This window comes from Garra rufa, chromosome 22 (genome assembly GCF_049309525.1).
Source record: "Garra rufa chromosome 22, GarRuf1.0, whole genome shotgun sequence".
Classification (NCBI taxonomy): domain Eukaryota; kingdom Metazoa; phylum Chordata; class Actinopteri; order Cypriniformes; family Cyprinidae; genus Garra; species Garra rufa.
Genome location: NC_133382.1, coordinates 25,659,881 through 25,678,978, shown reverse-complemented (window position 1 = coordinate 25,678,978; position 19,098 = coordinate 25,659,881). Strand labels below are relative to the sequence as shown.

The 19,098-nt window shown below is 34.4% G+C and overlaps 2 protein-coding genes across 2 annotated transcripts in view; one reads left to right on the top strand and one right to left on the bottom strand.

Moving 5' to 3' along the window:
- Positions 1 to 19,098, bottom strand: part of LOC141297454 (voltage-dependent T-type calcium channel subunit alpha-1G-like) — a 225,544-nt gene that overhangs the window by 169,868 nt on the left and 36,578 nt on the right. The window lies entirely within an intron of this gene.
- LOC141298262 (urotensin-2 receptor) lies at positions 5,000 to 8,207 on the top strand. The gene is made up of 2 exons (XM_073828772.1): positions 5,000 to 5,421; positions 7,117 to 8,207. The coding sequence occupies exon 2, from the start codon at positions 7,119 to 7,121 to the stop codon at positions 8,205 to 8,207; it is 1,089 nt and encodes a 362-aa protein (XP_073684873.1). The 5' UTR covers positions 5,000 to 5,421; positions 7,117 to 7,118.

Below are 19,098 nucleotides of genomic sequence, written 5' to 3'. Positions count from 1 at the left end.
ATCTTACCGTTACCCATTTAACAGGTTTTTACTGCAGAATTTTTACAGCCTTTTACCGTTAAATTCACAGTCATTTTTTACAATGTAGAAATAGCATCTAAGTAATATTATAGCAAAGAAAATACTGTTATTTTTACATAGTGTAAATACAATCTATTGCTATTTGCACTTACTGTAAAGAGCATCTATCGCTATTTGCGCTATTTACTTGCTATTTGCAAATAGCTGCTGCCTTCTAAAAATCGTTTCCATATGAATCACATCGTAAAATCATTGTAAACACAATATAAAATCACCTTGTATATAATTACAGTTTCTTATGAGATACCACCATAAAATATACTGACTTTTTAAAAGTTTAAAGTTGCAGGCACATGACTGGACATCTTTGCTTGGACAAAGAGATGTCCCGCCTCAAACTCATGCCAATTGTTGAACCAGTTTTGTTTATATTCGCTCAAACTGAATAAAATTCCAGTTGGTTATTAGTAGTAGTAGTGCAGAAACTATGTGCTTCACCTTCAAGTTGCATTAAAGATGCATAAATGACATCTCCACTAAGTGTCACAGTAACCTATGACAGAGAAATGTCTGAGCAGTAAAGTTTTCCTCCGGGTGAATGTGGTATCAGAGCAGCAGACAGCGCAGGAATATGACACCATGGCTCAAACTAATTAGTAAGGGTACTACACAAGCACTAAAACCTCTCAGACCACAACGTAACTTTAACCACATCTTTGCTGATTCAGTCAATAGAGATGAGGAGGGTTAATGGTGTCTCCAGATACTCTAGAATTGCATCAGAAAGACTGCTGTCAGCAGATGCGTTGTCCTGACATAAGGCAGAGTGAAACGCTTCGTCAAAGTCATGAACACACGTGACTCCCCTTGACATTCCTTGTACCTAAGAACATTGTGTTCACGAGGTGATTTCCTGCTGTCAATCAACTCTGGCAAAGACGGCAGCGGGCCAAGCACTTCTTCACCAGACAAACATCCACAAGGACAATAAATCCCCGTTCAAGAGATGGATGTCATGTATTTATATAGCGAGTGAAGGGTTTGCTGATATTTTAGATGTTGGATGTTTGGCACAGTTCATAGACATTGCACAAAGTGTTCCTATTCCTGTTGCTTTTCCCATCGCTAGATTAAAACCACCTAAGCTCTCACAGCCTGTCAGGTTTGATTTTTTTAGAGTATGTCTGAGATTGAAGCATCATCTGAAGATGGCACAAGAAAAAAGGGTGAAGAGACTGAAAAACTGATGTATGAAATAACATGTATCTTCACTGAATCTGTCTACACTTGAAGTGTCAAAGTTGAATGCCATCTCAGAAAATGTAATCATATGATTGCTATATAGGCATATAGTGTATATATAATAGAACTGAGTGAATATTCTGGGATGACGTGCAGCTTTGGAGCATCATGTTTTGCAACATATAAGGTGCTTGTATATAGCTTGAATTTTCAGTTCATTCTTTTATATTTCTTTTTATGCAGAAGTTCAATAAACAACATAATATCATAGACAACATATTGATAGTCACATTCTGATTTTGCAACACCAGTGAAAATGGTTCCAAACAAAACCGAAGCAGAACTGCCTAGTAGCAGTAGGCTAGCAGAATGTTTTCGTAAGTATTCATAAAACAGAAGGCAAAAAGTACCCCTATGATCTACTACTTCCAGTGAGATTCTGAAGTGTGCATCTAATGGACACTTTACTATTCCATGAGGCCACACAAGAACATTTGTGAATGACGCAAAGAATGAAGTGACGAAACTGACCCTAGGTCACACATGACGAATGTCCGTCTGAATTACATACATACTTCACATATTAATACTATATAAAATGTACTTTTTTCATGGCAACTAAGTACTTAATCAAAATATGTAGTGGTGTTTTTTAATTGCTGAATGAATTTTGACAAATCGGTTGAATGAATGATTCAATGGCTCATAAATACTTATTCATAAAGACAGCTGCTTGCTTGTTTATGAACTGATTAAATTAACGATTCATTTATTTATATGTTCATACTAAACATATTAATACTGTATAAAATGTTCTTTTTTTCATGGCAACTAAGTACGTATTCAAAAAAAGTAGTGGTATATTAGTTTGGATGAATTTTAACAAAACCGATTGAATGAATGATTCAATGACTCATTAATAAAAACAGCTGCTTGCTCATTCCTGAACTGATTAAATTAACAATTCGTTCACTCGTAAACCTTAGTTTATTGCAATTGGACCCATCAGTTACGGGACAAAACCGACACCCAGATAAGAACTTGCCCTTGTCCTGTAATCACACCCACATCTCTGCTAATCATTCTGTACACTGTTATTATAATTACAGAGCTCTAATTTCCAGCCAAACAAACACACTGAACTCTCCTCATTGTGTTCGTGTTGTTCAGTTCATGACTCAACTGTCATTTTCTATTTTATTTTGTATTCCTCCTACCTTTCCCATGTATGCCGTCTTGATGTCCTCCAGATGTAACTTTCACAGGAGCCACAGGAGACCAGCACAACATCTATTAATCTGAGAGAGAGCAGAAACAGACCCAAAATCTGAGCTGCCATCAACATGAGGTTACGATGATCTTTACTCGGGCCCTCAGAGACGAGAACAGCTAATTTGCTCAGGAGCAAAATGCTTGACCTACAAATAATATTCCCTGGACCGAATGACAAGCTATTCTAAAATCCTAGAGCTGTGGATGATGTTTACCGTGTGCATCAGAGCATATTATCAATGTGCATTGCCTATCTATATCTGAAAAGGCAAAAATACTTAAAACTTCATTTCCAGCCCTTTGAACTTTATTTACCATCCAAGCCATCAGATGAACCTGGCTATATTAAAGTCTGAGATATGACTTCCTGAGGATTTCAGATCAGATTCATGTTGTTGACTCCAGGAGACTTGAATATTTCAACTGGAATGACGCATTTGGTTGGTTTTTCCCCTATATTCTTGAATTGATGGAGTCAAATCCTAATGTGTTCTTTAATAAGCCGAGTGCCATTGAATGCAATGAGGTGCCGTTGACGTACTTCTGAATGAGTGTTCTGGCATTTGCTCTGACCTCTCATTGCCTCACAGTCACCCATTAATTGAGATGGTGCTGTGGCAGATTTGCAAGGACTTACTGCATGATGAAGGAGGCCGGCGCTAATTTCGCTCATGTGTTAACTCAACTTCAAATCACATAGACTGCCACATGAATACTAACACTGTATGCAAATTGCAGTGGAGAGATTTTAGCTCCTTTATAGTCACAAAAATGTTCTACATTTGCACCCAACACAAACAAACCTTATATTAACACTTTACAGTTTATTACAATTAAATTTGTTAGTATGCTAAATATTATCAACAGTTCATCTATGCATGTTTTATTTGGAAATTAAAAAAAAAAAAAATTACCTCATCATTTGTAATGAAACTCAATCTTCCAGTGAAAAAATACTTGATGTTTGCCAGACTTCTCCAATCATTTCTTGGATTTGCCTCAATCCAATCAATAACTGATGGATAGAACCATGTCCCCACCCTACAGTTTGTTTTTGATATTATATAACATTTCATGTTAATGTAAGTCATAATATCTATTACATCATGACTTTGTGTGTCATGAACATTTTTTTTACATTACCTTTACACTGTAAAAAAAAAAAAAAAAAAAAAAAAAAACTTTTCAACTTAAAAAAGCAAGTGTTCGTGCTTTCTTCACATTTTAAGTTTACTCAACTCAAATATCCACGTTTTCTTGTAGAATATTTAACATATTATGTTGACTAAACTTTTAACTAAAATTTTAAGGCAGCATGGACACTTAATTTTTTAAGTTTAATCAACTTTTTTAGCATTTATTAATATAGGTTAATATTAATTTTTGTATATACCGATACATTTTTCTAATATTTACAGTTGTCTTAATTTATATTAGTTTATTGTATGGAATGATACGTTATGCCCTAACATAATGCATGAAATGTTTTTGCTTACTGTCCCCATGAGAAACATTTGTGATAGAAAATCCCTTCAATCTTTGAGAAAAGAGACAATTTATTACTCCATAAAACAGCAGATCCAGTAAAAATGTGGGAGTATGCTGTATAAAGGTCATTCTAAATCCATGCCATCTCAACACTTTCATCAGCGCTAGAGTCATAAACAAGCTCTGAATGTGGATTCTTCTCTGTAAGGGTAGCATATCTTTGTGAAAAACCCAACAAGGCTGGCTTTCTTTCATAAAAGTGCTGAAAACTCCCAGGTATGTATTAAGTACCCGCTGAGAAGAGTCTTTCAGGGCATTATTTAAAGGGACGACCTTTAGGTTAAAAACGTGTCATCATTAAAATGAAGGACTCGCTACCCCCGCTTCGACCAGTCCTGATTATTTCTGCCAGTCAAGACTCGATCTGTGCTTATTATGTGAAATCAACACTGCAAAATGTTTACCTTGGCATACCAAAGTGGAGGAAATTTTGATTGCATCGCTAACAGGAACTTGAAGAAAGGGAAGGCTAAATTGCCTCTGTCAAAAAAACATTTACCTAAACCTGTTTGCTTGTAACGCCTGCAGATTCTGTTTTGCAAAAGCATCTTGTTATGGTACATAATGCTCTGTGTTTTAGTGTTATTTCTCTTTACTTGGAAACACAGAAACACAAATGTGTAATACAAATCCCCATGTGTGGCAATCTTCTGTCCGCTAGATGAATGAATGAGCTCAGGTAGTAGCTCATTAGTCATTCACAAATAACACAAGCGCACACACACACACACACACACACACACACACACACACACACACATTTCCAGAATGCCTCATCACACAATGCATTTCCCCCCAACCAATCTCTCTCTTCTCTCCCTCTCCTTTCCTCTCGCCCTCATCTCCCCTCCCACTCTATGCTAGTGTGTGAGTAGCTCTCTCTCTTTCTACCCCTCGCAGGCACGCACTCTGTCAGTGGAGGAGAGGGTTTCGAAATCCAGCTGTAGCTCAAAGTGATCGCCTCCTTGGGCATATCCATCTAAGAGGATTGTGCCCTTTTCCCCCTCATACCACTTTTTTGCCTTGTTCTGAACCTGTAGGATTTTTCTTATCTGCCACTCAGGTTTGTGATATAGTGAGTGTTGTGCTGAAGAATAACTGAAGTTTTTCTTACATGGCTGAAGCACCTGCCTGCGACTTTTTGTATTGACGTGATCTGTGCTTTCCAAGTCATTTCTTTTTTGGGCTACTGGAATTGTTTGGTTTTGCTGTACAAGGATTTCTTGCTGACAACATGGTTGGAAACCAGAAGTAAACTGAGAAACCATGAGTTGGACTCATTATAAATACTAAACGTCTGTCTGCTTGGAGTTACACCATTTGAGGAATCCAATCAAGGTAAAGCATTGTATTTTCTTCTTGAATTTGACTCTTGAGGTCACTTGTCTAAAATGCCTTAACTGTTATGGTAAATAAGCTTTTTTAATTAATTTGAGTGTGTAGGTTCTAGTTTTTATTTTTATATTATTAAATATTTTGTTGGTAATTAGATTTTAAGGCACTTTAAGGCACTTACATTAAGTAGTGTGAAAGTTAATCCTCTTAATTTTTTGTTGATAAGAGTGCTGATTTTCTAGGCATACTAAAATGTTTGATGTCATATGTACACTAAAACATAAATTTACATATATATATTTTTTCCAAGCAGCTATTTTATTCATAACTTACAAAACGAGCATGTAAAAGGAATTTGAGAAACAAAAATGTCTGACCTTGTACTATAGGTTAAAATATTATTTTATATTAGTTTATAATTATTATTTTTATATTCAAGCTTATAATCATAATTAGAGGCACCTCTCAACTCATTTTTTTTATTGATTGGAGTGCTGATTTTCTATGCAGAATTTAAGGCACACTAAAATGTACCACGTTAAACATTAATTAACATATTTTTAAAAGTAATTATTTTATTTATAACCTATTAAAACAACAAGCCTGTAAAATGAATTAGAGGCACAAAAATGTCTGACTTTGTTTCATGGGTTAAAATACTTTTTATATTAATTTACATTTTTTCATTTTTATTTAATACATTTCATTTTTTCATTATACTTACAAAACAAGCTTATAATCGGAAATTATAGGGCACCTCTCAACTTATTTTTTTCATTGATAGGAGTGCTGATTTTCTAGGCAGAATTTAATGCACACTAAAATGTTTGACGTCATATGTACAGTATGTTAAAACATGAATTTGCATATATATTTTTAAAGCAACTATTTTATTCATTACTTAAAAAACGAGTCTGTAAAAATAATCTAAGGTACAAAAATGTCTGACCTTGTACTTATTAATTTTTATTTAATAAATTATTTTTTTATTATATTTACAAAACAAGCTTATAATCATAATTAGAGGCACCTCTCAACTTAATTTTTTTTTCGTTGACATGAGTGCTGATTTTCTATGCAGAATTTATAGCATAAATGCTGAACCTCATATGTACCACATTAATTTACATTTTATGCATAACTTTAAAAAAAATAAGCGTATAAAACAAATTTAAAGCACAAAAATGTCTTACCACATTTTATGGGTTAAAATACTATTTCATATTAATTTACTTTTTTTAGGAGTGCTGATTTTCTAGGCAGAATTTCATGCACACTAAAAAAATGTTTGACGTCACATGTACCCCATGCTAAAACTTTAATTTACATCTATTTTTTTAAAGCAATTATTTTATTCATAACTTCCAAAAAGAAGCTGTAAAGGGAATTTAAGGAACAAAAGATCTGACCTTATACTTTGGGTTAAAATACTCTTTTATATTAGTTTAAAATTATCCATTTTTATTATCATATTTAAATGTTTGACCTACTATGCACCACAGGTTAAAATATATATTTTTTATTATTATTAAATGTATAGTTTTATAGTATAGTCATAATGTGTTATAGGAATTCACGATTTGAATTTACTTGATATGTATTATAGAATAAAATTTGAATTGAAAATGTATCTAAATTGCAAAACAACTTACTGTTCAACAACTTTTTAACCACTTTTGACCATTAATTCCATTGTAGAAATGACCACTGTGTCAATGGAGCCCATAGTGGCGATGGTGGAGAAAGTTTCCAACGTCACTGAGCTTCCAGTAGAAGCGTCTACTGAAGACATGGCGGCCACCTTCACCATTGGCACCATCCTGTCCCTAATGTGTCTGGTGGGTGTGTCTGGAAATATCTACACTCTCGTGGTTATGTGCCACTCCATGCGCTCGGCTGCCTCTATGTACATTTACATCATCAACCTGGCACTAGCCGATCTGCTCTACTTACTGACGATTCCATTTGTGGTGTGCACACATTTCCTAAAGGGATGGTACTTTGGAGACGCCGGCTGTCGGATCCTCATCAGCATGGACTTCCTTACAATGCACGCCAGCATTTTCACCCTGACTGTCATGAGCACAGAACGTTACTTTGCCGTCCTTAAGCCTCTGGATACAGTCAAACGCTCTAAGAGTTACCGAAAAGCAATTGCCCTCTTGGTGTGGACGGCTTCGTTGATTCTAACCTTACCTATGATCATTAGCGTCCAGCTGATGACGGAGAGCTCTAAGCCAATGTGTCAACCCACCCTGAGCCCTCTCTCATATAAAATCTACATCACCTTTCTCTTTGGAACCAGCATCGTGGCTCCTGGGGTGATAATCGGTTACCTGTACATACGCCTGGCACGAACCTATTGGATTTCCCAAACTGAGACTTTCAAGCAGACCAAAAAGCTCCCAAACCAGAAGGTCCTGTATCTGATCTTCACTATTGTGCTCCTGTTCTGGGCTTGCTTCCTGCCCTTCTGGATCTGGCAGCTTCTAGGTCAGTTTCAGCCCGAGCTGGATCTCTCCACCAAGGCCAAGCGCAACATTAACTATCTGACCACCTGTCTAACCTACAGCAACAGTTGCATCAATCCATTCCTCTACACCCTGCTCACCAAGAACTACAAGGAGTATCTCCGCAAGAGACAGAGGACATGGACAGCTGGCAGCTACCTCAACCGACGGAATCGCTTCCAGCGGTCGCCCCGTCGCTCCTTGTCCTCCAGCAGTCAGCAGTGCACGGAGAGCTTTGTGCTTGCGCACACTTCTCGCACTAACAACAGCAGCCTCTGAGGTAGGTCATTGACCTTGTCTTTTTTGGCCTTCTAGCGTAACTGCATGCTGTTTTCCAGACAGCCTGAGTCAATGTGAAAGATAAAGATCCTGTCTGAATAAAACCAAATTTTCTCCAGTTTACCTTCATCTTTGTTCAGTCCAGCAGATCTGTTTTGAATCAGCCAGGGCCAGACTGTTTTAGTTTTGAGGTCTTGGGTCTGATTTTCAGATCGCCCCCTGTTGCTGCAAAGGGCTACAGAGATATGAGAACTTGAAATGCTTGACGAATCCTTTATGGTTGCACATTAAATAGCCTTGTTGTTCAAAATATGACTAACCATACAGTATAGACAGGTGAAGGACAGACAAACTGGAGAGACATTAAAAAATGTAATGCTTTGTTTGTGTACAACACTTTCCAGATGTATAAAATAGATTTCGACTGAAAGAAAATGCATTTCGAAACATAACTATGAAGTCATTTGATAGTAATTGGTTCATAGATATTTGGTCATAGTGCAACTGCTGGTCCTGGTAAAATAGGCCAGATGATAATTAGGTTCCTCTGATTGGATATCAGCACCAAATGACTCACCAATCAGTAGAACTGCTACCTGAATGCCAGCACTGTATGAATGACAGCAGTTTGAAAGAATAATGCTCTAACGAAGCTGGAATAGGCTATGAGCTTGTTGAGTTAGGAAGAAAATGTGTTAACATTATCAACAATGAATGGGTCACGGTGTCTTTCTGCAATAATTCTGTCTGGAATCGTTCAGGGAAAAGGACAACAAAGCTCCCCCCAGATTAGAGCTTGGTCTAATCCTAAAATTTATATTAATTTCCCACCAAATGACAAAATTAAAAACAGAAAACGGAGAAAGGAGACAGAGAGAGAAGAAGAGCATTCCAGTGCTCCTTTCTCATGTTAAATTCATTAAGATTTCTCAGTGTGACTCATTCAGCTTTGCATTTAGTGTCAGCTGAGTAAATTCTTGTCATTAAATGCTGGGTTATAAACAACCCAGCGCAGGGTGAAATATGTACAGAGTCAGACCCAGCTGTTGGGATACATGTTTAACCCAATCGTCTAGGTAGTTTTATTTAACATACTTAACTATTGTTGGTTGGCTTAAAATGAACCAAAAATAGGATGTAATTACATTAGATAATTACATCAGCAATAATCAAAAGGTAAACATTTTTTAATAAGGAATAAAAAAATGTATGTTATTTAATTATTATTTATTCAACTTATTAATAAATGTCCATTTATTGAACATATTAATAAATGTTATTTTCCAACCTATTTTGGGTTCATTTTAAGCAAGAAATATACCCAACCACTGGGCCAAAACAACACAATTGCTGGGTTCGTCCATATTTCACCCAGTGCTGGGTTGTTTTTAACCCAGCTTTTTTTTTAAGTGTGTTTTTTTTTTATTATTCTCACTAGAAATACAATACATAATGGATAACATTCTAGATCAAGTTATGAGAGTCTTTTTGTATCATAAATGCAAAATCTATAACCATTTATACTGAAGAGTTTCCAAATTGCTGAAAATAAATAAATTAATTAATTAATTAATTAAACCACAGATTGGGTTGTTTTAGGTTAGAAATAGGTTGGAAATTAATATTTATTAACATGTTCAATAAATTAACATTTATTAATAAGTTTAATAAATAATAATTAAATAATACACTTTTTTATTGTTTTTTGAATACATGTTTACCTTTTGCTTATTGCTGATGCCTCTAGTAATTATGTGTCTGATTTTTAATGTACACATTTTGGGTTAATTTTAAACCAGCTATATAGTAATTTTTAAACATTTGAGTTAAATAAAACTACCCAGAATGTTGGGTTAAACATTTAAACCAACCGCTGGATCAAAACAACCCAGTGGCTGGGTTTGTCAATATTTCAGCAATTTCAGCATTTTTAAAGTGTTTATGATTAATTTAATTTCAAAGTGCACTCTATAATTATTTAGACAGACTTCTGAGTACCAGACAACCTTAACCCTAACCCAGACTGTTATAAAAACTACATAGTTTCTATAAAACATAAACAGAATACCTAGACTAAATAACCTCAAATAAGTTTTACCCGCAGAGTGAGAAATATTTCCCGAGAGCATTAGAATGCCACTGCACATATACTGCAGCCTGATACTGTGATAACAGTATTTAATTATTTTTAAGTAAATACAAAGCTTTCTAAAAACATAAACACTAAAATAGTTTGAAACAAAAGTTCAGAGTTCAAATCATTGTTTTCAAGTGAAAGCAATAAAGAAACAAACAAAGCAACAAAGAAACCAGTTAACTTGAACTGAAAGCTAATAACTGCCATGATTACAATATCATCACGTCCAAAGTTTATACAGTTTACTGAGTTTCTTTTTTTCTTTCTTCTCAATGTCGCATTTTGCTTCCACTGTCTGACATCAGAGCACCGCTGAGAGAGGAAATCAGTCAGCAAAGCAATGAAACAATTCTTCTGAGGTCTTTCCTCTTGGGTGGATTTTGATAATCTGTCTTTGGCGGGCCACATGACCCATGTTTAGGAAGTGATGGACATTGCCAGAAGGAAGACCTGTGTGTCCCTGCAGGTCTAAAAATAACCTGTCCTCTACAACAGCCTCTGTACACAGTCCTGCAATGTCTCTATTTGGTGCAGACACTAAATCAACTTTAGCTTTAAATATCGATTCGCCACCATTGAGGGTGTGATTGCTATAATTAGGTGCATGTAATAAATATTACAATTTATGTTCAAATTATGTAAGCATGTAAAAATAATTGATTTGATATATATTTTTAAATAATTAAAAAAAAAACATGCACACACTGAAAAAAAAATGTATAAGACATTTTCACTCTGCTGATAAATTTTAAAGGTTGTATCAGCGATTCTAGGCTGAAACATAAAGTGTCACTTTCAGCTGACCTTTCTTCACGATCCGCTCGCTGCCTGCCCCATAAATTGTCTGTAAAAAAAACGTGTCTCTGTGGTCAGCCTAGGGTCGGAGATATGCCAAAAAAACAATCGGTGCTACCAACGATTCCACAGCAAAACAAACAGTGTTCCAACCAATCACCGTCAGGGGGTTGGTGTTGTGGACTTTCGTACTGGTGCAGGGATGTGAGGGAGGCAGGGCGAAAGTCCACAACACCAACCCCCTGACGGTGATTGATTGGAACACTGTTTGTTTTGCTGTGGAATCGTTGGTAGCACCGATTGTTTTTTTGGCATATCTCGGACCCTAGGCTGACCACAGAGACGCGTTTTTTTTTTTACAGACAATTTATGGGGCAGCCAGCGAGCGGATAGTGAAGAAAGGTCAGCTGAAAGTGACACTTTATGTTTCAGACTTGAAATCGCTGATACAACCTTTAACATCCACTGAAGTGCTTTAAAACACTAACTGATATAGGAAGACAGGGTGGAACATATCAAGCAGCCCTGCCCCTTTTTTAAAAATGGCCAATAGGGGTATGACTGGGTATTACAGCCACAGTATCAACCATATGAGCCATATCAACCATATATAGTGCCGATATACAGCCATATGTCAAGTCTACGAGCGTGATATTGCTTTTATACAACAGTTTGACGGCACAAATGTGTAAATACATAAACAAAATAACAACGGAGTGTCTTTAAAAGCCCTCTTTTGTGCGAACTCCTTCCACCACGAATTCAAATCAAAGTTTGCCGGAAAATGTCACTTTAGAACTAGTAATGAAGGAATGTTGAGTTGCTTCATTGAAAGCCTATTGTATTACTATTAAAACTACACTGTATCATGTATGAGTATTATGAGAGATGGACTGAGCGAGTGATAACGTACCTGCATCTGATAGAGCATTAATTATTCATATTCATGATGATATAACATTAGTTTCAATGTTTACTGAAGAAAATATTAATATCCGTTCATCTGTTAAAGGTGATTTTGCTGCTCAGTGCATTTATTCGCTGTGTCAAACTGTTGTTGAAGCTAAAATAACTTCCGCTTAACTTTTCAGTTTAAAAGTCCTAAAGTCACTTTTAACGTTAACCGCTCACTCATAAAACGGTCTCTTGTCGCCATCTAAAGGCGGAACAATGTAACTAAAATCACCACAAATACATGCACGTTTCCCAATACTAAACACTACTATTAAATACATTATTTAAAATATAGTTTATATACATTTTTATTTATTGAGTAATAATATTTAATAAACAACAACAACAAAAACAGGCATCAAAAAGTTGCTAGGCAATTCAGTCAAGAGTAAAGGCAGCGTTCTGATATTCAGCATTGAATTTACATAAACATGCTACATAAACTATCTTCTTCTCTGGAACAATGATACCAAAGACTGCCCGTTAGATTTACCCATAACGAATTACATGTCATGTGTAACCACTACAGACACATCAGAGCCAGTGGTACATTCCAGAAGATCTGACCATGGTGAGACTGCTCTGGAGCGTATTGATGAGTGCAGAACGCCCCCTGACGATATGGATCGTCGGAAAACGATGAAGCAAATTTTCAAATACATGTTATCTTTATTAACATTAACTGCATACATTACATTCTCGCCTGAAAATCTCTTTAAACTACATTCCGTGACACAAAAAGAGTAATATTTATAAAATGATACGGGATTTGGGCGTCCGCCATGACACTCGGAAAAAAAACAGACCCGGGTAGAACAAGCGGAGTGATACAAAATTTTGAAAGGGTGTTCCTGTAGCAACACCAGTACAATATTTCACGGTTCTCAACCAATCAGATTTAAGAACCAGAACGAACTGTTGTATAAATTGCTATAAATTATAGAATTCTGTGTAGAATTTAGATGGGCTGGATACATCTGTGGTCTGCACTGACGCATATGATCCGCTCCTTGCTAAAACTGGACAAACTGAACCAGGATTTCCAGAGCAAGAATTTTGCTCCGGAAACATTCATGTTTGTTCTTATCATTTCCGATCAGGTAGGTGAAATATTAGGCTAATATCTTAATTAATACTTTGTAACTCACAATTGCATCCGGGCAACTGACCAAACTGTGACGTAAACCCTCTATTGGCGAAAGTGAGAGACTGTGAGATTTGAATGCTTATATGCAAATTTTGTCATTGTTTTGAGCACAGATAACCTTAAGGCTAACATATACTAAAAGCCAAAAAAACTTAAATTTTTAATGAATTACAACATACATTTTTTGAATTAGATAGACTGAACTGGTATTTTCATAGAAAACATTTTCCAATAATCTTTGTTTTATGTACAAAGTATGGCTAAAAAAGCAACATGCATTTTACAAGGATCCATATGTTGTACTATTTCAATTTAATGAATTATAAATTAATACACAATGCTTCCATGTCATTACGCTAAACAACCAAAATGTGAAGGTCAAGATTTACATTTGTTAACTGTTGCTTATCTATTTTTTGCATACTAAATTTAGCTGCATCAATAGCCAGTGATGGTAGCATGCATTCAGCTGAATTTGCATCCCTATTATCTTTTACTTAAGGCCTAGGAAATAACTGAACAAAAGTCCCATTTGCCATTCAAATCAAAAGGAAGCGCAAAGACACTACAAAGTGTCCCTGACAAAGCCTAACTCACAAACTAAATTAAGTTATTATAGTTGGATTAAAGATAAATAAAAGGACCTCCTTGATAATGGCAGTGGTTTCAATCTGGACACCAATATGTCACCGAGTTAGAGACCTTATTTGTCTAGACGGTGGGCTGTTTCATCTGGTTCTGATCCAATAAGGATCCAAATCAATACATCTCATATGTTCCAGGACCTCTTCCAGACCATCTTGAGCCTAGCATGAGATGCTCCTGGCAGAACAATTGCACGATGATAAACTGTTATGATCTTTGTGATCCAAAAGTAAGAAGAATGGCACACATTTCTATCCATCTCTCTAAAAATAACCCTATCTTGGTTCAGTAATTAATGTTTGGGCCCGCCTTGCAAAAGCAGCAATCATGGATCAATAGATTTATAATTCACATTGATGACACAGACTCTGTACACATCTGTAACCTAATTGTAAGAGAAAATCAGCATAATTTGTTGCATTCTGGCTGAGAGCACTATTGTACGGAAGCCTGTTTCTGCCACTGAATAAATAGCAACTTTTTATCTCACAATTCTGTCTTTTTTCTGCAAGTCAGACTTTTTTCCTCATAATTGTGAGATATAAACTTGCAATTCTGAGGGAAAAAAAATCACAATTACAAGACAAATTAGCAATTCTGAGAAAAAGGTCAGAATTGTGAGTGCGAGATGATACAAACTCACAATTCTGACTTTATTTCTCGCAACTGTTTATTTCACGCAACTCTGACTTTATAACTCGCAGTTGAGAGTTTATATCACGCTATTCTGACTTTATAACACGCAATTGCAAGTTTATATTATGCAATTCTGACTTAATTTCTCAGAATTGCAAGGTTATATCTTACAATTCTGACTTTATAACTTTTATCGATTTTAACGTTTATGAGTTTATAACACAGTTCTGAGAAAAAATCTGATCTGTTCATAGAATTGCGAGTTTATATTTCATAATTCTGACTTAACTCACAATTGTGAGTTATAAAATCAGAATTGTGAGATATAAAACTATAAAATATAAATGCGCAATTATGGCGAGTTGTGAGATGATACAAACTCACAATTCTGACTTTATGTATCACAATTGTGTTTATATTGCAATTCTGACAAAGAAAATCAGCATTGTGAGTTTATATTACGGAATTCTGACTACATTTCTCAGAATTGCGAGGTTATATCTTAAAATTCTGACGTTATAACTTGCAACTGCGATAAATAAAGTTAGAATTGTGTAATATAAACTTGCAATTCTCAGAAAAAAATAACACAATTCCACGATACAAATTTACCATTCTGACTTTATTTCTCTCAATTGTTTATATCACACAATTCTGACTAAAAAAACATCTGCATTGTGAGTTTATATCATGCAATTCTGACTTTATAAACTTTTTTTAAACAATTATGACTTTATAACTCGCAATTGCGAGTTTATATTATGCTATTCTGACTACATTTCTCAGAATTGCGAGGTTATATCTCACAGTTCTGACTTTATAACTTGCAATTTTAAGTTTATATATCACAATTCTGAGAAAAAATCATAAATGTTTCCAGAATTGCAAGTTTATATCTCACAATTCTGACTTAACTCACAAGTTATTTTTATTCAGTGGCAGAAACAGGCTTCCATAATATTGGTAGCTCATAATTGGAAAAAATATTTTGTAAACGAAAAGCGCAAGGGACGGGAGAAGGAGGATGTGCAGAATGTGTGTTTGAATTCTCAATAAATTTGCTGAGCTTTTCTTGCAGGGCTGGTGATAACAGCTGTAGAGTAGATATCTGGGTGAATGAAATACAAATGCAGTGGGTGCGGAAAGGTTTGAATGTTTAACTTTCATTTCGCCTGAAGACTTGACTGAGACTGGCTGTAATAGGAAGAAACAACAGCAAGAGAACAGGTTAAAGAAAATGAGAATCAGCAGGTTGTGTATCAAAATCTGCCCTGACTACTAAAGACCTCTTAAAAAGTTTTGACAAAGCATAGTCGAATTCTGCCTCAGATACAAATGCATTATGCATTATACATGCGCCACTGAGCTGCCTACATTATCTAATTAAAAACTGCTTGTGCAAACATTGCACTATGCATGGTATGTCAGTATAGCTTTGCATTTGTTTGCTGTATGTGACACTGTTTTATCATTTTGTATTCCGAGTCAATATGATGTGGGAGTGTATAGATGGTGGTAATGGAAATGAATCAAGAAGCAGGTTCACCGAAGACCAGTTAACGGCAGCGGCTTACTGACAGACTCAAGACAGCTGGTCCCGTTTATGAGACCCCGTTGCTCTTGTGTGCATGCTTGTAAATACCTTTCCAGTGATCCCGGGGTACACGAGTCAGGCTTCTTATCTCATGTATACCGTATGCAGGACCTAAAACTAACACTGTGCCATACCTTCCATTGGACAGTCATGAGAGAAAAGTGACAAGCCATAAATATTTTTACCAGCCATTAAACTGTATGTACTGAAGAACAATTTCATCAAATTTCTATTACAGTATAATAATAATAGCAATAATAATAATAATAATAATAATAATAATAATAATAATAATAATAATAATTATTATTATTATTATTATTATTATTATTATTATTATTATTATTATTATTATTATTTAATAAATAAAGCAATATCACTATAATACTTTTCAAAAGTATTTCATAATAACATTTATAATTTTATTTCATTATAATTTATATAACAATATTAATAATAATGTACTATTCTAAACAATGTTGATGTATTTGGATAAAAGTGTCTGCTAAATGAACACGTAAAATGTAAATGCATTTATTATTATTATTATTATTATTAAATCAAATTATAAAAAATCTATAAAGAAGTAACACTAAAATACTCTTAAAAAGTATTTCATAAAACAATTAGAATTTACATATTATGTAATTATAATTTATATAATAATAATAATAGTGTACTATTCTAAACGTTAGTTTCTTTGGATAAAAGTCTGCTAAATGAATACATGTAAAATGTAAATTCATTTTTTTTATTATTATATCATATTATTATAATTAATATAATATTTTTTTTAATTAAAAACAAAATAATAAATAAATCACTATATTACTTTAAAAAAGTATTTCATTTAACACTTATAATTTACTTTTTATGTAATAATAATAATAATAATAATAATAATAATAATAATAATGCTATTCTAAATAGTCTATTCTAAACGATGTTGATGTCTTTGGATAAAAGTGTCTGCTAAATGAATAAATGTAAATGCAATTATTAATATTATTACAATTATTAAATATTTATTATTAAAAATATATAAAATATTTATAATGTATTAATGAATAAATTATAAACATTAAATCAATAAAGAAAGACCTATGTACTATTAAAAAAATAAGTATTTTTATATTAATTTTCTAAATAAAAAAGTAATTCATAGTAATTTTAATTTGTATTACAACACAAACAATATATATTATTTATTTATTTATTTGCATATAACAACAGTAAAATACAAAACTAATATTTATTTATTTGCATATAGCAACAGTAAAAATACAAAACTAATATTTCTTTCTTTCTTTATGCATTTTTCTTTGCTTTCAAACAGAGCTTAGACCTATAAGTTCTAAACCATAGAAAGTATTTCATAGTAATTTTAATTTCTATTACAAGATCAATGAATAATTTTAATTTATTTGCTTATTTATTTATTTGCATATAACAACAGTAATATACAAAACTAATATTTATGTTTGTTTATGTATTTATTTATTTATTTATTTATTTATTTTTCTTTACTTTTTTCTTTGCTCTGTTTTTTAAACATTAAACCACAGAGCTTTTATTTTGGCGGAAAACTGCAGGGAAACTTTTTCTTTGAAAATGCTTTTCTTTTGTTAACAACAAAAAATTACAACACATTATTTGTGATTTAATAACCGTGCTAAACCCAATCTCAAGCATTGTTAGAATTAATTTAGAAAGTTACTGGCCAACTGGCGAGTTAGGCATCGTTCACACAGAATGCATTATTCCAGTTTCACTTGCTACTTTTCCATTGTTTTTCTATGCAAACGTTCTAGATGGATTCTTTGAACTCTGTGCTCTGCTCTGGCATCCTGCGCATGACACTGCATTCTAAAAATGCAATGCTAAAGTTAAAATAAGCTTAACTTTAAAAGAAAAACAGATTTCCAATCTTTTAATTTTTTCTCAACATTCCTCTGCCAATGTCTCGCTTCTTTGAATTCTGTGTGAATGGCTGTTACATAGGCCTATACTTGCCGTTGCTGATTTTTACTTGCATTTTCTCCTTGCTGAGTGTTAATTTTAGGACCTGACTATGAAAAATCTATTGTTCTGCATTAATTATGATCTGGGCCTCAGGGTAGAGTACGGACATATCGATCACTATTTACAGAGCCATGAATTCCTTCTGTTGCACCATTGATCAGAGCACTGTAAATGTGTCAGGGTTTCCCCTTGAAGAGGACAGTGGTGAATGTGGCTTTCTCTGATATTAGAGGGTCACAGAACAGCGGAGTTCCATCACCCCGCGTCACCCGGCAGGCTACCGCAGTATCTGTCTTGCGCGGTGAGGTGAATGTGCTTCTACAAGGTCAGGCCATTATAGATCGTTGACACCACCATCACTCACACAGCACCTAGCTAGTTTTAATGCACACATCTGCGCTAATGACTTTTTGTGAAGTAATCAGTGTGGCTCAGATCCCTTCAGTCTTTATCCTGTCAAACTGTACAGGAAACTCGGCATGCTGTGCCAAAGTAACCAGCTTATTCCCATAACCCTTTAGTCCTTCCTTTTGCAAACACTGGAAAACATTGTTGTTATGCAACTCAAGAAAAATTTGAGAGGTCTTATCTTTTCATCTATAAATTTGTCCCCATTTTAGATGAAAAGAACCTATGTGTTTATATTATTCTCTTGATTATTCTGAATCCACTCGAGGTTTGCAATCGTACATTGAGAAGTTTACATGAAAGCTTTAGTTTTAGTGCTTTGTCAAAGCTTTGGCAATGTAAAACATAACCGCTGAATGATTGATGTTTTAATGGTACTTTCTTGTGCTTGTTTTTTTCCTGGTGTTTTAAGATGATGAATGTTAAGCGGGACTCAAGGGTGAGAGATTACATTGTGTACAACTCTGTCTGAATCACGTGTGTGTTGAAAAAAATGTACAAACAGGAAAATGATTAAGGTTGCTAAAGCACTTATGCAAAAATGTCACAACTT